General features: G+C 36.1%; 1 protein-coding gene across 9 annotated transcripts in view; it reads left to right on the top strand.

The window, feature by feature from the left end:
* CACNA2D1 (calcium voltage-gated channel auxiliary subunit alpha2delta 1) overlaps positions 1 to 22,823 on the top strand; it is a 433,456-nt gene that overhangs the window by 304,354 nt on the left and 106,279 nt on the right. For all 9 annotated transcript variants that reach the window (XR_012623660.1, XM_074827917.1, XM_074827916.1 and 6 more), the window contains exons 8-10: positions 15,271 to 15,340; positions 16,184 to 16,234; positions 17,248 to 17,347. Coding sequence is in view for 8 of the 9 variants with exons in the window: in XM_074827917.1 (XP_074684018.1) it covers positions 15,271 to 15,340; positions 16,184 to 16,234; positions 17,248 to 17,347 (221 nt within the window). In the remaining variant the exon portion in view is untranslated. The remainder of the gene's footprint in view (positions 1 to 15,270; positions 15,341 to 16,183; positions 16,235 to 17,247; positions 17,348 to 22,823) is intronic.

Genomic DNA, 22,823 nt, shown 5'->3' with positions numbered 1-22,823 from the left:
AAATATATTCAGTTCAGCTCCCATTCTCAAACATCAAGACAGAAATGGCATAGAAGAGCCAAAGATGCAGAATGCCTCCATGGGCTTCAAACCTATTTTTTCACCTCTTTTGGTTAGAGTTTTATTCAGCTTGACTTAAAGAGTCGGTATGAGTTTCCTCATACTGAACTTTTTCTTCTTTAAATTATTTATGAAAGTGTGTCTTGCCTAAAATAATTTTAAAGATTAGTGAGGGTATTTAGTATCAACATTTTCATTAGTTCCAATGGCAGCATATTTGTGAAGAGAAATGCTAGGCTCTATTACTGGGCTGGCAACCATTCATTCTGATATGAAGATGCCAAGAGTAATTTTAAGATTTCTATTAGCTATTCTGCGAGCTCTGAACAACTCAAGAGTAAGTAAACAGTAGTTTAATAAAAGAGTTCAGAAGAATAAACAAATAAAGTGAATAGAACTTTTAGGAAGGATGTAATATATAGTCATTCTTATGTTTAAAGTTATATATATCACAAATTAGTCTTTCTTTCAAGAGATGGTTTCAACATTGTAAGAAAGCATTTTCCTTTTTACATACATTTATGGAGTTGTATCAGAATCAAGACAGGAATCTATCTTCAGGTGATGAAGATACCTGATAAAATTCTTAATTTAAAAGGGAAGTGTACAGGAGGTGGAAACAAGCACAGATGACCTGGGAGGAATACAGAGACACTGTCCAAGCATGTAGAAACACAGTTAGAAAAGCCAAAGCCCACTTGGAGCTGAATCTGGTGAGGGATATGAAGGGCAACAATAAGAGCTTTTACAGGAACATCAGCAGCAAAAGGAGAAACTGAGGAAAACATGGACTTGCTGCAGAATGTGGGCCTGCTGCTCCATGTTGGGGCAGGGGACTTGTTGACAGAAGACACAGAAAAGGCCAAGGTATTCACTACCTTCTTTAACTTAGTTCATATTTGTAAGACCAGCCCTCAGTGATTTCAGGCCTCTGTAATCAGAGGGAAATTCTGGAGCAATGTTGACTTGCCCTCAGTGGAGGAGGATCGGGTTAGGGAACATTTAAACAAACTGGGCATGCACAAGTCCTTGTGGCTTGATGGAATGCACCCGTGAGTATTGAGGGGACTGGTGGATGTCATTGGAATGCCATCTTTGATTATCATTGAAAGGTCATGGAAACCTGTAGAGGGTCCTGAGGTTCCTTCTTTTCTAAGGAAATTACTATCACTTCTATCTTCAAGAAGGGCAAGAAGGAGGATCTGGGGAACTACAAGGTGTCAGACTCATCTTAGTCCCTAGGAAAGTGATGGAGCAAGTCCTCCTGGAACCTATTTTGAAGCATAGTAAGGACAAGTAGTTTATTGGGAGTGGTCAGCATGGGTGAAAGGGAAAATCATGCCTGATCAGCCTGATAACTGGCTATGATGAGATGACAGACTTGGTGGATGAGGGAAAAGCAGTAATGTTATTTGTCTTGAATTCAAGAAGTCTTTTGACACTTTCTCCCTTAACATCCTCACAGACAAACTGATGAAGTACAGCTTAGATAGATAAATGGACGGTGAGGTGGACTGAAAACTGTCTGAACTGCTGATCTCAAAGGGTTATGAGAAGTGGCATGAAGTCCAGCCAGAGGCCAGTCAAAAGTGATGTACCTCAGGATTCAATACTGGGGCCAATGCTATTCAACATTTTCATTACTGACCTGGATGGTGGGACAGGGTTCACCCTCAGCAAGTCTGTAAATGGTACAAAACTGGGAGTGGCTGATGCACAAGATGATTGTCCTGCCATTTAGAGGGACCTTAACAGGCTGGAGAATTGAGCTGGAAGGAATCTCATGGAGTTGAACAAAGGGAAATGTGAAGTTCTGTACCTGGTAGAGGAATAACTGCAGGCACCAGGACCTGCAGGGGCTGACTAGCTGGCGAGCAACTTTACAGAAAAAAAAATGGAGGCCCTGATGGAGAAGTTGGACATGGCCAAAGACAGCCTGGGATGCATTAGGCAAAGCATTTCTAGCAGGTGGAGGAAGTTATCATTCCCCTTGACTTAGCACTGCTAAGACACATCTGGAGTGAAATATCCAATTCTAGACTCTACAGTATAAGAGAGACAGTAAACAGTGGTTTACTGAAAAACCACAAAGAGGATTAAAGACTTGGAGGATCTCTCATATGAGAAGAGACTGAGAGAGCTAGCTTTCATCCTGGAGAAGATGAGACTCAGAGGGATCTTACAAGTGTATATAAATAGCTGATGGGGTGGGTGAGCAGCCTCCATCACAGTAGAGTTTTCGTTTTCAGTCTGTGTTTTCCTCCATTTTCAAAAGAAAACTTGGAAAAAACTCACACAGAAATCTTAATACTCATTCAGAACAACAGAAACAACATAATGTGTAATTGTTTTCATAACATGTCTAGTTGTGTTTGCAGTATCTGTCTGTGTAGGGAGTATCGAGGAGTGCTGGGCCACTATGGAAGTGTACAACTGATGGATCAGCCAGGGCAGAGGTACTCATCCACATGAAGAAAGCTTTTTGACTTCCAGTCTTACTCTTTTTTATAGAATTACCGTCAGTTCAGAAGTAACAGTGTAGTCAGCACGTGTTTTAAGTAGGGTGTTATTTGTTTATTTTTTTTTCTTCAACACAAATGCTAATGTGTGGAAAAGACAAGGTTAAAAAAGTAAGTCATATTGAGACCTCCCGATGCACACAGCGCTTGTCCTGGGGTCAGCTTCACATGTCAGACCAACAAGTCCGTATTGACAAGGCAGTCTCATGTCAGGCACAGAAGTTCCTGAGTCAAGGTCAGGATCAGCAAAATAAACCATGGTGCACAGACATCCATACAGGGTAGCTCAGGCAAGGAACAAGGGCTTGAGCTTAAATGAAGCTCCCAAGCCAAGAGGCAGAGGCTCCAAGGAGATTTCCTGCAGCTTTTTGTTCCTTCCCTCTTCCCACATCAGTAATCCCAGGTTACATGTCTGCACCATGTAAACGTGGGCTTGAACATAGGCAGCAACTACCTAGGAGGCTGAAGAGTCCACTGGTGCATGTAGGGCCCTTCATTTTTAAGGAACAGACTGATTTTATCTGAAGAAATAAGCCCATTTGTGTGAGACTACAATTTATTCCATAAATTCTCCCTTCATAATTTTTCCTTTAATGTTTGCTGAGAGAAAGTAGCACCACACAAATTCCTTCTGCTCAGAAACTGAATTGCATTTGTTGGCTTATTGATTGCAGATGAGAAGAAGACTCCATATTTTTTCTGTCCATGTTCATCTATCAGTGCAAAAACTAGGTACAGGCCATATAGTGGTTGTTTGCAAACAACCTGAAAATTATTACATTGGATGTAATGAAGTTAGCTTGCAAGTACTTTGGATTTTGCATGATTAAAATTTTCTATTCAGGTTATGATAGGCTACTTCACCTGTCGTTAACACAGAGCTACTACTAACACATAAAAAATGTGAAATGTTACAGGTTTAATATACAATATATTTTTGCCCAAAATGTGGATAATTTCTGGGCATTTAATTTAATTTTTTTGACATTTAATAATTCTTAACAATAATTAAAATATGCTGAAATTGTTAAAACATGTAACAGACTGACTGGTGAAATTTTCAAGTCATTGAAATCAAATGGTTCAGACATTTTAAGTGAGTTTTTTCACAGCCAACTGTAATGCCTCAGTCTTCATATTACAAACATATCATTACCAGAGGCATTTTTGCTCATAGTCTTGTAAGCAATACATACAGAATCCTTTGTGACCAATATCCAAGTAAATAATACATTCTCATGAAGCTGTAGGGGAGGGATTTCTTTTGTTTAGGCTTTCATTTCTAAACTTAATTTCCATAGCAAGAAGATACAATGTGACTGATGGGATCAGATTTAGTAAAATTGAATTGAAACTGCATTTAAATCTGGGAATTAAAAAAATGGTTAAAAATATGAAATATTCATGTGCCAGAATGTAACTGAGATCAGAATTTCCGTTACTTTTTTTGCATTAGCAAGCCTGACCAGAAAAGCCAGACCCAAACATAAAAGCATATAGTGCATATGTATTGTGTTCTGTTAGACATGATACTGTTTTGTGTATGGTCCTGTCTGATCTGCAGCCACAGGGACCTTGAGGTTATTATCGCATACTACTGTCTAGTGTATGCTCAGAAGCTATCTTGAGTCATGTCAGAAAAAATGGAATCTCAATTTACATGGTGGCATTTTGGGGGATTTGTTACCATTTCTTTTCTTCTTTTCAACAGGAAATCACAATCAGCTTTTCCGATCATCTCCCACATATAACTTGTATGAGAAAACCCTTTGTGTTTCTTAAAGTTCAGTTTGCAAACAGAATTTGAGTTGTCTGCAGAAGGCAAGATAGGGCTGGGCATGTAAATAACTTCTTTTTTTTTTTCCTTTTTGTTTTTGTCTGAGGGCTCAGTTTTCTTGAATGCATGTTTTAAATTCTAGTTTCTACCAGGTTTAAAAATATTTGTAGAAGTTCCCAGCCTTTGTTCTGCAAGGGAACAATTGTCCATTATTTATGTATAACTCAAGACTAAGACTCAGTTTTCACTACTACCATGAAAGAAAGCTGAAATGTGTTTTGTAGGGTCCTTTTAAGCAAACTTTCCTAAAAATTGATATTATGGAATTTTGAAAGGCAAATTTTTGAAAACAGTAAACAAAATCAGAAGAGTTTCATTGGGAAAACTGTAAGCCACCAAGTTTAAAATTTGGATTCTCTGTGAGATGGCAAGACCACAAATTAGTATAAAAGTTAAAGCACCTTCTCAGTACTACTAGATGTATATCTTCCTGCCTAATTTTTGAGTTTATACTTCTAATTATAGAAACTGGTATTATCTTTTATGATGTCATTTTAAGACAACGCTAGCCTAATTCTAGCCCAGACATTGGGTTTCAGTAGGTTTTGATTCAAATTAAAAGCAGTAATCCGACAGCATTTTATCAAGATCATTGAAATTGCCAATTCGTTCCAATCCAATTGAAATTTGCAAAGACATAAAATTGCAATGTTTTGGGTTTTTTTTATAATATTGTTTACAAAGAGATTTTTCTTTTGTGGCAAGAGTTTGAAAAATTAAACTTTTTTTTTTGTTGTTTTAAACCTTGAATCCATTCCCTGTGGACTTGAACATGTAGAACTTCGTTGACTCCAAGTAGACAGAAAGGTACTTTAATATAGATCAGACTGCCGATTTAATTTATAGTTAGCCACAGAGCAGTGGACAAATCTGTTACACAAAAATAAATTAATTTAATTAAAGTAGTTGAATATGGTTTGACAGATATTAAGTTATTTCCATTTTGTGAGGTATTTACCCAGCGAATTTTACTGCTAGGTTTTAGAAAGCAGCTATCGAAAGAACAATTTAATATCAAATTTTTGGCAGGCTGCTTGGAAGTGTAGGTACAAACCAACCCGTTCCTCTTCTAATCTTGAAATCCTTCCTAATTATAGAGGCAATGAAGATTATAATTGTTAATCAATGTTTCATTAAAATGCTGCAACGGGAAGCATACTATTTTCACTGTAGCAATTACTAATTAAACAAATTTAAAAACCACTTTATATTTATGTGCCTTTTGCCAGATACCACCTTTCTCTTTGTTTACTTTTTCTTGTAAGGTAAAGATCCTTAGTAAAGGATACATTTTGTTTTGGACTGCAGACAGCAGACATCGATTTGCAGTTAAATATGATGTAGGTAGCTTTCTAGTTATAGCAATAAATACACTTAAAAAAGTTTGGCTGCAAAGGATTACTTAAATGAAAACACACTCTTGCTTTAGATGAATGTTTAATAAAAAGCCTGGTTGATCAGCAACACCAACTCAGCTCTCTCAGGGAAGTATACTATATAATATTTGCCAGAGGTAATACTAGAAAGAGAAGTACTGATACGGATAGTTTCAGATTCTGGTGAGTGGGTTTTATATAGCAATAACAGTAACATGATGATGCATTAATAGATTCAGCAGCTTTTATGAAGAAATGTTGAACCTAGACTTGGTGTGACAGTATTTGGTCTGCAGTGTGCTGAATGTGGGAATGTGCCACACTTGATCAAGATCCAAAAATTTGAGGCAATTCATAAAACTGAAGAAGAAATATTATCCTGTCCCCAGATGTTCCAAATCTTCCCACTTCCATCTGGAGATTTAACAAAGGCCTATGGGAAATTAAATTTAAAACTTGCTTTCCCAATACGGTATGTCTGGCAACTTCCACTCTCCCAAAGTGCTGCATAGCAATGTGACTTCTTTCTGGTTTTTTTGGTTTTTTGGGTTTTTTTTCCTTCCATAGAGACAAAACCAGCCTCCAGCCTGCAGCTCTGTGGCCCTTCTCTTATCACGTAACCTAGACACACAGATTTGTCATCTTTGTTTGACCTTACCCATGTTAGAGAAGGAGGGTGGGAGAAGAATGGAAATAAGTAAAGGAGGACTTTGTTTTGGCTATGCCCAGGCTCATTTAACTATGAGAAAGCCAGTAAAAAGTGCTACAATATCAACTTCTGAGGCCAACATTAGGAACTTCATACTGATGAAGAGAAATAGTGTTTCCTAAGGAGACTGACTCTTTGCCAGACTTCCAGGTGACATAAACATGGAGCAGCATTTTGAGATGTTGGCAGTCCTTTTATGGAGATATGTCTCTGTTTACTTGAGAAGTATTAAATTCAAGTTGCAAAGTATCTCTGAAGTTACAGTCCTTCTTAGCTAAATGAGTAGATACTGAACAAGATTTCAGTGTTGGAGTTGAGTGCCTACATAATCTTAATTCTTACTTTAAGCACATCTGAGTATGTCTTACTCATGCATACAGATGTTTCTTAAGCTCATCTGCTCCCTCAGTTTTAAAAGTATATCTGTACTAGTAAACAGAACAAGTCAGAGTTTTATTAGAATCCTTTAGACAGCCCCACAGTGTGACTGAAGGGACAGCACATGCTGGCAGCCTTTCCCAATAGACAGCACTGGATGCTGTTTTGTTTCTTCTATGCTACAGGCTTCTCCAGTCCTGTTCTAGGAGGCTTCATGTTCTCAAATGCCCCTAGGTTATTTTATTCTACATTGCAGGGCATAGGTATACTGCATGGCATATAACACAGAGCTTAATTTTCATCGCCAAAACACCTTCTGGTTTAAAAGTAATAAAAACATCACTGTCCTCATTTTTCAGATAAAAAGAACAGGTATAGAGAGATAAAATTACTTCTTCAGTGATCCTCTGAAGGTTAGAGATTCAAGCCAGGAATATGTATAACACCAAGGTTTTTTAAGATTCAATGTGCTATTATATTCATTAACTCATACTTAAATTCAAGGCATTGTTTAAACATCAGTAGGTGTGTTAATCTTCTCAGGATTTTTGTAATATCAGTGCTGAAGAATACAGCAATAAGAACCATTTTATTCTTTCCTTTTTTACTATAGATTTGCCTTGTGTATAGCCTTACTTTGTTTATCTACATAATAAATAAGTATAATATGATGGGAGCTTGAATTAATTACAGAAAAGTATTTTTACACCGCTCATGCCAGTATTTTACTAGGATATTCCTATGTAATTAGAGCTTACAAGGTGTTAAAAGGAGAAATTCACAGATAAAGAAAAGATAATGGTGCAGTGTTGATTATCCAGAAAAATAATTTTGTCCCTAAAGTCTTAAAATTCTGGATTAAAAATATGGATAGAGAAGAGCTAGTATTATCTCTTCCCCTTCATAAAAAAAAAAAAACAAAAACAAAAAACAAACTAAAAAATCTTGAACCTATTTCCAGATGTCAGTGAAGCAGGTCTCACTCAACTACTGGAGCATTCCCTGCTTAGACAAATTAATAATGGAAGAGCTTTAGAAATCAATTTCTAATAAAATAAAATGGTATCTCTCCAAATGAAGGATGTGCTGTGCACAGCTGCTCTTGTGTTAACCATTAATGGCAAGCAATAGTGTTGTGGCCATGATATTGAACTCTACGAAAACATCATTACTGAAGCAGATACTAAGAGACTAGAAAGCCTAAAAAATCCATACAAAATGAATCAAAAACCTTGAAAACCTGAGTACTTCACTTTTTTTTTTTTTTAAAAAAAAAAAAAGGTTTTATATTTTATAGCTGTCAGTTCCTGTTGACAACTCAACATTTAAAGGAACCATTAAAGTAAAAAAACAAAACAAAACCCAAACCACTTTCCCATTTATGCAGCTTATAAATTATCAATTAGTTCCATTAGTGTGTAAGTTGGATAGTTCTACTTTTTACATTGAAATAAGCCTCTCTGAGTATCATTCACTTCCTTTTTTTTTGTTGAAATCTGGGAGAAAAGGACATGGGCTGACATGATTTGAATCTAACCATACTCATGAAATGGAAAATCTTACAATCGTATTGTAAGATTTTATTGTGGCTCGTTTTTCAAAAGTGATGTGCTGAATGCTGTAGTTGTGCGAGCAGATCCACCTAGTTACAGGATAATGTGTTATTTCTAGGGAGTTAATGAAATTGCATCCAGCAGGCCACCCTACATTCATAGTGAGGTTCATACCATCTCTGTGTTTTTATGATACAAATTGAAATCTCCAGAATTTGCTCTTATAGGAGAAAAACAGCAACAAAAACCCAGCAAAACATCTTGTTGCTTCTGTACCTCTTCTCCTCAAGCTCTGATATTCCAGCCCCCTTTGTGAGGATGGTGGCTAGTCCAGATGAAACCAATGTGAGCAACACATTTATTGAGGATGAAATTCAGTTTATAAATGCAGAAGCAGAAATATTTACCTCTGAATTCAGATAACACAGAGACATTGAAGGGGTTAATTTTAAGTTGCACACTGCAGTGTGTTCAAATTGCTTTCGTTTCTTTAGGCATCTTGGGAACCAATAAAACAATGGATTTGTTTGCGTATGGACTGTTCACATATAAATAGATTGCTGAACTGATTTGGGATGAAACTGAGCTCAGTATTGCCCATAAGCACATAGGTAATACATTCTGAAAAAAAAATCTGTCAGATGATTATCCTTTCTTTTCTGTATGATGATCAGCATAGAATCATAGAATGGTTTAGGTTGAAAAGGACCTTAAAGACTATCTAGTTCCAACCCCCCTGCCATGGGCAGGGACACCTTCCACTAGACCAGGTTGCTCAAAGCCCCGTCCAACCTGGCCTTGAACACTTCCAGGGAGGGGCCATCCACAGCTTCTCTGGGCAACCTGTGCCAGTGTCTTACCACCCTCACAGGAAAGAATTTCTTCTTTAATCTAAATCTACCTCTTTCAGTTTAAGAGCGTTACCCCACGTCTTATCACCTCATGCCCTTATAAAAAGTCCCTCTCTAGCTTTCTGGTAGGCCCCATTAGGTGCTGGAAAACTGCTATAAGGTCTCCCCAGAGCCTTCTCTTCTTTAGGCTGAACAACCCCAACTCTCTCAGCCTGTCCTCATAGGGGAGGTGCTCCAGCCCCCTGATCATCTTCATGGCCCTCCTCTGGACCTGCTCGAGCAGGTCCATGTCCTTCTTCTTTGGGGGCCCCAGACCTGGACACAGCACTGCAGAGGGGATCTCATAAGAGCAGAGTGGAGGGACAGAATCAGCTCCCTTGACCTGCTGGCCACACTTCTCTTGATGCAACCCAGGATGCAACTGGCCTTCTGGGCTACGAGTGCACATTGCCGGCTCATAGTCATTTTTCTATCCACTAATACCCCCAAGTCCTTCTCTGCAGGGCTGCTCTCAATCCACTCATTGCCCAGCCTGTATTTTTGCTTGGGATTGCTCCAACCCATGTGCAGGACCTTGCACTTGACCTTGTTGAACTTCATGAGGTTTGCATGGGCCCACCTCTCCAGCCTGTCTAGGTCCCTCTGGATGACACATCCCTTCCCTCCAGACTGTTGACCGCACCACACAGCTTGGTGTTGCCAGCAAACTTGTTGAGGGTGCACTCAATCCCACTGTCCATGTCACCAACAAAGATGTTAAATATCCTGAGTTTTAAATATAGTGCTGCAAAACACTTTATGATGATTAATGTTAGGGGTTATTAAAGTTAAGGCTGTTTATTATTTTTAAGTTATAGCTGTTTATTATTTTTAACTACCACGTCTCATCACTTTTCACCTTTATTGAAAAATAACTGAATAATTCTGCAATGGTGCTGCTGCCACATCAAAATTCACATGACTTCTTTCTGAGTAATGAGCTGAGGAGTACCACGTTTCCCAACAAGTGTGGGCTATCTCATACCCGAATCCAGTTTTGTTCACATAAGTTCACTATAAGATGGAAGAAATACAAAATGAAACTAAAGGCAAAGTGTAAGCCATAGGTTGCACCTTTGCTTCATCTGAGGAAGATTTTACTGAATCTGGCACAGGGAATTGAATAGTCTCTGTTTATGGATGTTCTGAATATTGACATGAATGTTTATTTTAGAAATAATAAGGTAAAATTCAACTTAAACAAATATTTGTTTGCCTAACCTGGTAAATGCTGTATTGATGTTGACTACCTGGTAACCCTCTGAGATGAAAAGGTAATGAAATTAGCATCAGAGTAAGATGATGCTGTCTGGGATTTGATAATTGGCATATGTTACCTATGCATATATATATACATATGTTACTGGTTTACTATCAGTTTTTAGTCTCTTTCCCCAAATGTGTTACAGGGATGTAAAGTCGTAAATAATTCATCTGTGCCTCTCTGTTCCTTGCACATGCACACCTAACCAGTAGAGCAGTGTAGATGTAACTGAGGTCTCATTCAGCAAGAGTTTCAGGAAGGCCTCCCCCAAGACACTCACCTATGCCTCTGGAATCATCTCATGAATTAAAAAATGGGCAGATGTAGCCAAGGTCTCCCTTTCCTGAGGAATACTTTCATTTACTGTCACTTTGCCCTGAGACAACCTCTGTACTGCATTGAATGGTTTTGCACGTAATCAATAAAACTGAGGATTTCCACTCTACATGTGCAGAAATAACAGAAGAGCATGCCTTATTCTTTCTTGAAATATAGCCAGACCCTTATCTCCATAATGCAAACAGCAGAAGTGGGAGGGATATCTAATCCAATGAATATTTTATAAAATATCAAATCTAACCATATGCTAAACAAGAAAATCATCAAAGGAGAACATGACTAAAGCCTAATGTATGCAACAGAGAACTGTGTAGTGTTGACATAGTTCAAAGATATTAGTATGCAACAATGAAACACAGTGAGGCTGACTTCTTCAAGACATTCAGTGAGCCAGGTTCCAAGACATCTGATTAAAATGCATGTTTTAAACAACAGATTATATAAATAAAACCATATATCTCAAAATGCTTGATCTTCAATTTTAGTTTTTTAGGAAAATGTGTAATCATCTTTTTGTGTATTTCATTTTGCTTTCATCTTAGACCATGTAATGGCTTTTGTCAGTAAGATGTAAGCCAGTTTCCCCAAATGGCTTTATAGTGTGTCCTGTATATGGACCAAGACAACAGATGTCTTTTTCAGTGGTCTCCATCCGTTCTAATTATTTCTGTATAATTATAAATGCATAATTACTTATTTTTGCATAGAGAGTATTTATCATCTTTTTTAAAATTATTTTTAAAATATAAAATCAGGGTAAATTAAAATTAGATCATTAGAGATAAAATGTCCTAAGGGAATTTCAGTTTCCTAGTAATAGCAATTTTAATAAGATCCTTAAATACTCACAATGTTTCCAAAACCAGTTAATGGGTTTAAGACCATTCAAAGCCATCTAAAATTAAAAGTGTTAATCCAGAGAGAGTTGAGGAAGAATAAGTAATTTAGTCATGTTAATTCTTGACGTTGAAGAGGGAATTCAGCACTTCTTTGGTGTGAATGAAATTTTAGATACTAAGGGCTGAGTCCTTATTTATGTTTAGCCATGCAGAGACTTACTACTAGATTATGTAAACTGTAGTAGAAAACATTATAAAGATCAATAGAACTATTTTTCTTAGTAAACATTATATTCCTTAACTAGTATTTGTATGATCGCATTAATATCTGATGAAAAATTACGCAGTCACAGCATAAATCCAGAAAAATTTCCTCACATGGAAGCTTAAGCATGTAAGTGCTTGTTATATTTGTCTCAATAGAAGGTAATATATTAATTAGGAAAAAAATATTTATTGACACGTGGCACCAGAAAATACAGGCTTAACAGCATGGTAAGAAAAAATGTTTTTAAAGACCTTCTCCAGATCTCTCTGAAGCTGATGACAATCTTTGCAGGACTGTGCATACTGAAAGGTCCAAGCTAGTGAAAGGGAAGTAGAATTTAGCTGTTGTGTTCATCACTCAGTCTATCTCCCAAAATGAAAAACTGTGTTACCACTCACACTAATCTCCAGAAGGATTAGATAGGCTGTAAGTAGTGTGCTGAGTGGTTTATTCAGAGTTTCTTTTGTGTATACCCAGACTGTCATAATAGTTCTAAGTCTAGTTCTGGTGAACGTCTTACCTTTTGTGGTGCTTTTTAACTTACTAATATAGATGTAGCCAGAAAGGGACAGTTTGAACTTTGTTGCAGTCTAGTAGCAATGGTAGAACTGAGTGCAAGTCTTAGTTGCTCAAGTCTTAAAAGAAGGGCCTTCTCTGAAGAGCTATTTGGAAAGATTTGTCTTCAGACCCTTCATTTTACTCTGTCTCAACCAGAAGTTTTGAACATTTTTGCCATGAAGAGAGGGAAAGAAAGGAAAAGAAACAAAAGTAATTAAAAAAAGTTTTATTCTGGTTTGTATTCCAGTTAAAAAACCCCAACTTTTGTAATACAGAGCCATTTTATGCTTTTGGAAATATTAGAGAAAATTTCAGGCACTTCAAATTTTGCTATTTGGTGTTTCCTCACAAGTTTAAGTTAGTATTAATTATGCCTCTTCATGTTTCTGAAAGAATTGACACACTATTTTTGGTCTAAAGGACCCAATTCCCAAGTGTGTTCTGTCTTGGCAAGTGGTGTTGACTACAAGGAAGTGAGGTGCTTACCTGTCAGGTGGTTACATTAACATGTATTTGTAGCTCTCAAATTCTGCAGAAAAATGTAGCTGAATTGTTTCTCATATTGTCTTCTGTTACACAGACAAAATGTAATCTTAACCCATGTTTCTGTAAATTTTAGTTCAGAACGTAGAAAAGTTAGATTATAATTCAAAATAGTATGTGAAGTAAGTCACACTATCATCTTCTTGAAGATTATGACATCAGATACATTGTAGGTAAATGTTCATGTGATGGTTTTCAGTAGTTAATTTATGATAGCTAGTCTGTTATTTTGTGAAACTTTAGAAAATTGTTTCAATTTTATATTAATAACTATTCAGTATCCACTGTTACAGTAGAATATGATGATGTTAAAAGCACTCTTCTTCAGCTTCTGCATTCAAATTCTCTTTGAACCACCATCCATTTGCTTTGGAGAATGCAGTGAAGGAGTTAGACTTATCTTTTAAATGAAGAAAACAACACTAAAAAAATAAAAGTTTTAATTCACTTAGTGGAAATTGCTAAGAGTTATTGTCACACTAGCAGTGTAAATTACATTTTATCCATTGTTTTGAAATAAATCCAGATGCATACATTCAGATAATTCTCAGTTTATGAAGACTGTCTAAGATATGGGTCAATTCAGGGGAACATATTTGAAAGGGCATAGCCTATTATTGGATGTCAGTGGAAAGACTGAAAATTTGAGCAAAGATATAGCAGTGTTTGTCAGTACCTTGATTTATATTTGCTATTTTACCTAAACCACTTACAATACAAACTGAAATTAGTACACTGGATGCAGATTTTGCAAGTCTTAAGGAATGTACTACAAGGATGGATTTTGAGATGGGATTCCAATGGATAGGTTAGTCTGGACGAATCCAAAAAGTCCATGATTGAACATGTGCTAACCGTGGCTTTAGGCTCATAAAATACTCATGAATTTAACTTGTGCATACCTAAGTAATGATACTTAAGTTACAAATTTGACATATACCAGTCTCAAAAATTCGATTCTCCGATTTCTGGAAATTTCAGACTTATCCCTTCAGGTCTTGAAGAACCTCTCAGGTGGTCTAGTCTGAGATCATAGGCAATACTTGTATAGAGTTTGATGTTTTTCTGTTGCACAACAATATGCAGTGTTTTCTGTGGCTGATAAATGTATACTGATAAATGTCCTGTGGGTTATGTTCAGTTTAAATACTCTGGTAACTGATATGCCAACTCAGGTTATTGTCACATAGGAAAGGGTTCATTTAGTAAAATCAAAAATAGACAGCCACTCTAAGCTGGTGGCTTCTTTTATATTGATGGATTGAGATATCAGAATTTTTCCAATTTGTTTTAGATGAATGCTTTTTCAGGAAGAATCCTGGAGCTGCCTATATCTTTCTTTGTTTCCTAGACATAAAAATGATTAACCTCAGGAAATATGAGCCCCAATGCTGTTGGCATACACTGAGACAGCAAATTGCGGAACATTATTTCATTTCTTGTAACTTTTCACATTTTTATTTGTGTTCATTAAGCTGTCAAATGGTTTTGAAAGGCTCATTTTGTTTTTCAGTAAGGAAAAGATTCCTACCCTTGCTGAAAATTATGGTAAAGCTTAGATTAAATCCTTGCAAAAGGTTATTAATCTTAGCATTTTCTTTATAGATACACAAATGTTTTCATCTCATGTTATTTTCGGAAAATGTGATACTTCCATGTTATTTTTCTAATTTGCATTTTTAGGGAAAGCTCTCTTGAGTCAGTGTATAATTTTTAGGTGCATAACTGATCAGTACAGTATTATTCTATACAACATTAATTTACTTATAACGTTTTAAAATGAAGTACTTTCCTTTTCCAAAAAAAAGTGATATCATATTCTAAAGTATTTTGGTTGAAATTTTGGTTCCATTGAAATCAGTGATCAATTTTAGTCAGTAATTGTTTCTTCAACACAGCTTGGCCATTCAAGGTCTTAACCTATATATAGTTTGATTGCATTAAATTATATGCTCATATATATAGGAGTATATAGGTATTTCAAAAACAGATTACACAAATAGAGAAATTTTTTATCCATACCAAATGTTGATATTTATATAGTGTAAAATCTGTGATATTGATTCATTATATTGCTGTATTTAAAATACTTAAGATAAAGTTTTTAATTAATTTTATTTTTTTTTTTCCTTTTTAGCTTCCCCATGGGTAGATAAAAGTCGAACTCCAAACAAAATAGATCTGTATGATGTTCGCAGAAGACCATGGTAAGCTTTCTTTAAAGGACTGACACATGTATGTTGCTTATTTTCTACATATGACTGCAAAGACAATTTTTTCTGATTATTTATATCTAATACTCCTTACTTTTAGATACTGCTATTTTCTTTTTAAAAAATCAGTTAATTCTTCTGAATAAACAATTTTCAAATATTCCTTGTAATGCAATATCTACTCTAGCGCATCGTACTGTTGCATTACATGGACCTTTTCATAGGAAGATAACTATCAAATAGGTATAAGGCAGTTAAAAACTTTGATTTTCTGCCAAAATCAGATGCAATTCAGATCATTATACTGAGCTGTTCTTCCAGACTTTTACAGGTGTTCACGAATATATCTCAGCGGTTTAGACCAGCAAAAAACCCACTAGATTGGTAAAAGACAAGAGAACAGTGGGGTGGTTTCTCATTTTTTTTCTGTAAGCCTCTCAAGGCATAATGTGTATTGATACTTGGACCCATGCTAGCTGGATATATTCTTTCAAAGGATTAAATATTTTTCCCTAAACTGCACTGATGTAATAATTCATCTGTCATCAAGATCTTTAGCTCTGAAATAGCATTCATGTCTTCCAGTTATCAACATCTGAAAATAGTGAATTTTGATCAGTATATCCTACTTCCAGACTCTTCTAATGTGGTTTAGATTTTGGTTTACTTAGAAGACACAGCAAGAGAGAAAATGGTAGCACATGATTTTCTACTAGCTACAACAGGAGGATTTTGATGGTTCAGCTAGATTTAGTTTAGAGATTGCAGAGTGTCTTCCATCACACGCAACAAATGTATTTTCAAATATGTGTCATTCATATCCTTTATTTATTTCAGGTATATCCAAGGAGCTGCATCTCCCAAAGACATGCTTATTTTAGTTGATGCGTAAGTGTTTAATGTCTGGATATTGACATTAGAGGAATAACAGCACTAAAATATATTGAAGAAATCTCTGTATGCTAAAAAATTGAGACAGGATTAAGAAGTACTTATATGCAAGTATCAAAAATCTTGGTATGAACAAAATAAATACACAGGAAAAAGTAGTTCCAAAAAACCCAAACCAAACCTGAAAGGTTTTTAAATTGGGGACAAGGAAGTGGTTTTTAATCACTTTGATATTATTCTGCTTTCAGCTTCTTAATTACTGAAGTAATCAACTGAAAATTTCTCATGTGCATGCCAAGATTTGTTGTAAAACTCATACCTAAAACCAAATGACTAGAAGCATTACAGTAGATCTAATCATGATTTCATGAGCCTGAAAGATGAGAATGTATGCAGACTTGGCATGTTTTACCATACGTATTTAAAAAATGCCAGGTTTGGTTACTATAAAACATTGTTTAGCTTATGTTGAGGGACTGAACCTCCTGTGTCAAACAGATTACTTTATGGTGAAAAAATTCTCAGTAAAAGAATTTGCATTTAATGCTTTTAAATGTGGTGAAGTGCTTTCATATCTGCAGTGAGTTTTATCAACATTTGTTATTTCTTCACTTCATCTTAGGTTTTGCCTTGAATCAAACAAGCTGTGTTTTGAGTATCTGAAAATCTAAGGCTGTAAATCTGTGTGTAGGAGTAGAAAATGTTTAGATAATGCATTGATTGAAGGTGATAAACTCTCTCAGATTTCTTGAAATGAAAATGAGGAAATGATGTACCATTATGACTTCAGCTGTGCCACGGGACTGGGGCTTTGAATAACAGTTTTGGACTTAATTTTTTATTATAGTAATGTAATGACACTAATGATGAGTTGGAGAATTCAGGAGAATTATTCACAATTTTAGTGTGAGAGTTGTGAGAGTGCTGGTTGGTGCTCTGTATTTTCCTTGTATGTTTTAAGTAAAATTTTTTTAATTCAACTTTTCTATTATCTTGTGGATTTCTGTTAGGAGCGGGAGTGTCAGTGGATTGACATTGAAGCTGATCCGCACCTCGGTCATTGAGATGTTAGAGACCTTGTCTGACGATGACTTTGTGAATGTAGTTTCAGTGAGTATTCTGTTCTTTCTGCAAAATTTGTATTGTCAACAAAGCCATAAGAAAACTATTTTTAATGCCAGATATGAGATACTTGAATGTCAAGCTGCTAAGAGACTTAGAATATATTGCAAAATACCACATTTGGCTTAGTGGTTTCTTGTAAAATATAATGAAAGTCCTAGATTTGTTGCTATCTACATGATTGAGTGAAGGGCAAAAGTCATTTAAACAAACTTCTGTGTAGTCAGATTCTCCTTTCCAATATATTATTCTGTTCTGTGTAACACATCTTCTACTTGACTGATGTATGTAAATTCTCTTGAAATAATACACTTCAAACTTGACTACCAGACTTAAAACTTCTGTTTCTATATAATAGAGTTATTAAATAGTTCTTTAAAATATTTAGTTTTGGGGTTTTTTTGAATGGCATTTTCATCTTTCTAATACTTGCCTGGAATTTAAAGTGCAAATTTCTGGTTTTCAAGAAAACTGAAGGCAAAATAAAATAGATATGGGGAGGGGGAAGATGGTATGGTGTTACGGAGGCTCTCAAATAAACAAGCAACCACCAAAAATTAGAAATGTGTTGTCAACACAATTAACTAGCTCTCCATAAATTACAGGTTCGAATGTCTGTGAGAGGAGAACAGAACAACTTCCTAGGGTTTAACAACAACCCAAAACACAGAACAAAGCACCAGTCTCTAGGGTTTAATGACAATGTTAGGTGTCACTCACCTAACAAGTGAGGACTCTCTACCTCAAGGACCTGCTCAGGGCAGCATCCTGACCCAAGGCACCCCCAGGAGTTTCCTTGGGCAGCGTCCCGACCCAAGGGTTGAGTCCTCAACAGCAGCATGCTGCTCCAGGGGACAAGCTCAAAATGGCTCCCCCAGGGGACTCCGTTTATACCCAGGCTGAATCTGACCTGTAGTCAATAGCGGCTCCCATTGGCCAAAGGCCCCAACTACCATGAAGCCCCAAGAATAAAGGCAGTTAGTAGCTGCTACACTTCATAGAAACCCTATTTTCATTGGGCGGGTGCACCTGCCACATATGGGCATTTTTCAGTTTTCAGGCTGATACCTTGGATGTCATGCTCTAGCCTTGGGTAAGGCTTTTTTGTTTTTTATTAAGCTGTTGAACAGTAGAGGTTTGATTCTAAGGATTTAGGATGGGAACATTGACATACTCTTAATGACAAGAGACAGCCTGCGTGGTAAGTAACTGGAATGATTTTGGAGACAATTTTCAACTTCTACAGATGTGTTGTAGCTAGCCTGTGGGGAGAAAGACCTGAAATATCACTATCAGAAATCTCTTTGAACGCCGCTTATTGCTTCATTGTTTGCTGTCAGTCTAGCTAGACCTTTCTCCAAGTAGTAGAGAGAAGCTTTTATTCACAATGGCATTTCCTTTGTTAAAGTTTATAACAGTGGATTAGACCATTTTCTTTAGTCTAAATTGCAGTGAAAAAAAAGAAACTAATGTTGTTATTATTAAAGGAAATAAGCTTTTCTGTAATGACATTAGAGAGCTGAAATCTTGTTGTTAGGTTCACTGGTTTTAAAAAGTAAAGACTGTAATCCTAAACTGCTGGAAATTGATTCCCGTGTTCAGTGGAGCTGTGCCAGCTTTTGACATTGGGAAATCTGAACCCCCACTACCTCCTTTACACAGCTTTCCAACCTCTTTCCTTCATTTGTTCCCAGCTGACCAAAAATAGTGTATCTTAATGCTAACCCTTCCTTAGGTTCAGGGTATTTAGACTAAAGTTCAGTGTTATTCTAATGAGGCCCCAAGGTTGGTATTTGTGTTGAAAAAGGACGAGTAATCTTTGAATATTTTCTACAGTACATTTTCCCAGTGGATTGTAGCTTACAATATGGAAGGACCTTTCTTCTTTGAATGAACTTTAGAGGCACACATCAGGTGTTTGACTGCAGAACTGAAGAGGGTTTTTCGTCATGCTGCGTTCATCCTCAGAGGAAGACAGCACTCACAGAAATATACATAATAGAACATGGTATCTCTGAAGTCTTTTATATAGTGCTATTTGTTGTTGTGCACTTATTTAAAAGTCCATATTAGATCCTTTCAGTATTGCAATTACTTTTGTATAACCTATGTTTTCATGTGTTCAGATGGCTTACGTATTGAAATTGTGGGAGATATTGTGTTTTGACATTTTATTCCTCCACCAGAAAGGGAATCATTGATAGGAAACAAATGTTTGTACTACGACAAGGCATTCTTTAAGCAAGAGAACTGAACAAAGTTTGGTCTTTTTTTTTAGGATTTTTCCCTTTTTTTTTTTTCAGTTTGTTCAGTTTTTCCACAGTCCAACCAAAGCCTCACACCAAAGTTAAACACAAGAGGTGACACTGCTTAAGAAGGTGATATATTATCACACTCAGTATTATTTGTTCTTAAGATTATTCACAAAATACATAGGTCTAATAAAGCATTCATCCACTGCAAAGTTGGTATTAGTTTCATGTATGTTGCTTCATTTTTATGTTTGATTTAGGTATCTTGGCACTTGAAGCAAAACAAAATACATTAGAAAGATCATTATTCCGATCATTTGGTTAGATCTTTGAAAATTACATACATGACTTTCATTTAGGAGGATTTCTTAGAAAGCCTGAGATCTCATCTTTATTCAAATACTAAATTCTTCATCTTACTGCTTAGCTTTTTCCCACTTATTCTTCCTTGTATACCTTTAGTGAAAAACTTGATAATTTTTATATACTGTGTTAAAAGGCAGATGGTTCATTAATTCTTGTCTAATTTTAAAATAATCTCATTTTACTTTTTTCTAGATGATCTGAAGTTCATCTAGAGATATAGTGATACACAAATGGTCGCCCGGTTACAAGTGACATTTCCCAGGGCTCACTATTGAGGCCAGTTCTGTTTAACATCTTTATCGATGATCTGAATGAGGGGATTGAGTGCACCCTCAGTAAGTTTGCAGATGACACCAAGTTGGGCGGGAGTGTTGATCTGCTTGAGGGAAGGGAACATTTAGATTGGATAATAGGAAAAATTTCTTCACTGATAGGGTTGTCACCATCCCTGGAGGTATTTAAAAGACATGTAGCTGAGGCAGTTAGGGACATGGTTTAGTGGTGGACTGGGCAGTGCTAGGTTAACAGTTGGACTTGATGATCTTAAAGGTCTTTTCCAACCTAAATGACTCTATGTTTTTATGATCATTATTCTTCAGAGAATATTCCCTAACAAAGAAGGCATGTCGAAAACAAGTCCAACTTCAGTGCTTTCTTAGTAAAACCCAACATCAACTTAAACATTTTGTTCTAGGTGAAAGAAATGTAGATTTTATTCAATATGTTTCATGTTACTGCTTAAGGACATTTTCTCTTGAAACATCCTGGTATTAGACATCATTGGCTAATTAAAAAGTCCAAAAATCTAGGTGAAAATTTTCAGTTAATACAATATTAGTGGATGGATATATGAACACTAGCAATAACTGGAAGTTTTCTACAATTTTTCTTTTCTGGATCTTTTGGCCAAGAACGCAACAGTTGTTTTATGGCTTGTTAGCTTTAATAACCACAGAGTGTTTAGTAATGAGGTTTTGAGGTAACTTGAGAGCTGTTTTACTGCTAACCTCTGCCAAGATGTTGTCCCACAAAGCCCATATGTATGATGATTCATGCCCACAACTGAGAGACACGAATTTAAGCTCATGCCAATCACTTCTAGAAAGTGACAGGATGATTTAATGAACCATGCCTGGTATATGAAGAAATCCTAGGGAACAAAAAGCTTAAAAGTAGATGTGTTAAAACACATTAGTTCTACTGATTTAATAGTTCTTGCATTTCTTTCCAGTGGAAAAAGGTTGAATGAACTATTAAGTCATGTAAAGATTACCAGGGGTTAATATGTCATGATTTCCTCTGGGATTTGCATTTTTCTTATCTGAAGTGCTGTGCTTTGTTGCCAGAAGAAAACCTGCTGTTTGAAAGAGCTTAAATGTATGAGTAATACAGCTGTTTTCCCACTAATCCGGTTATATGCTTTGATAGCAGTAACTGGTAGATGATAGGGGCAACGATTCCATCCCAGCATGTTATGATTTAGTGACTTGGTTTTAAATGTTGACACAGAGAGTGTAATTTGTTTATGATTGCGGGTAGGCTGCAGTTTGCAGTAATGTATTTCAACTTCAGATCTCTAGAGGTGTGGAAAACCACACGAAGGGAAAATCTACCTTACAGCAACAGACATGTTAAAGGTCAGGAGCTGTAAGACTGTTTAAAATCACTTAGCCTTTGTAAAAATCCAAACTAGTATTTACTGTTTAGGAACTGGAAATTAAATTTTATGAGCATACTAGGGATAATAGAATTGGGAAAATTGAAAGCTCATCTCCTGCTCTTATGCAATTATGCACATCAACTAAAATTAGAGGGAAAGAGATTTCTGGATGAATTGATTTCAAAGAAAAAACTATGCACCCAGCCTATGAAATTATTGTTGGGAATAAAAGCAATCTGTGGAAGATACACCCCTTTTCCCACTGTTTTTTATAGCAGTTTATCATGTAATTGACACAACACAGTGATTGCAAACTTGTTTACTTTGCCCCCCTTACCCCCAGGTTGGTACAATCTCTATGCCTTCCTAATTAAAATATTTAAATATGATAATAAATAAAAAAAAAGTTTCGTGAAAAACTTTTCGATTTATCAAAGGGCTTATTTCTGTTTCTGCTGCATGTTCCCTCCTCTATTCTGCAACTCAGATTGCACCTATGTTCTTTTAGATGCAGGGAAACATTCGTTCCTTCTGAGAAATACTTTCTTAAGCTCGTTTAAAAACTTAACAAACATATCATGGGTGGAAACCTTAGTCTGAAGTCCTACAGAAGGGAGGAGGATGCTAGATTTTGCAGCCAGATAGCTTGTCATGTTTATGCTTTCTCTTGTAGAAGTTTTAGATTTGTATGAGTGAATGAGTGTACTTATGTTCAGTTGACAAAAACTTTCAGAATTTTCTTTAAAAATAAAGTTGGTTTTCTTTATTACTTACATTTAATGTGCTTTTACTGAACCTTAAATTAAATTACATACTCAAACAGACTAAGACATAGGTTTTTTTCCAGTGTTTTTGAATTTTGACCCAGAAAAGTTCTGTGGTGGTTAGTTTTTCTAAATAACATCACTATTTGAGGAAAAAATCAAACATGATCATATTAGTGTGAGATACTGGCACTGAAGTAGTTGTAGAAGTGGATCTAGAGGAGGAGATGAAAAGGACTCCTGTATGAAGGGACTTGCCACTTGCTAATGTACTTCTGTCTTCTCATTCTCCATAATGGAAAATATTAAGGAGAAAATATAAAGATGCCTGCCACCTTTTTCATTATTTGGCAAATTAAAAAAAAAAAAAAAAAAAGAGAATCAAGTTCCCATTGTAGGTCTGCATAAGCATCTCTCACTGA

Source organism: Strix aluco, chromosome 5, assembly GCF_031877795.1.
Source record: "Strix aluco isolate bStrAlu1 chromosome 5, bStrAlu1.hap1, whole genome shotgun sequence".
In the NCBI taxonomy this organism is placed as follows: domain Eukaryota; kingdom Metazoa; phylum Chordata; class Aves; order Strigiformes; family Strigidae; genus Strix; species Strix aluco.
The sequence above is the reverse complement of the archived record's forward strand: the minus strand, read 5'-3'. Positions and strand labels throughout refer to the sequence as shown.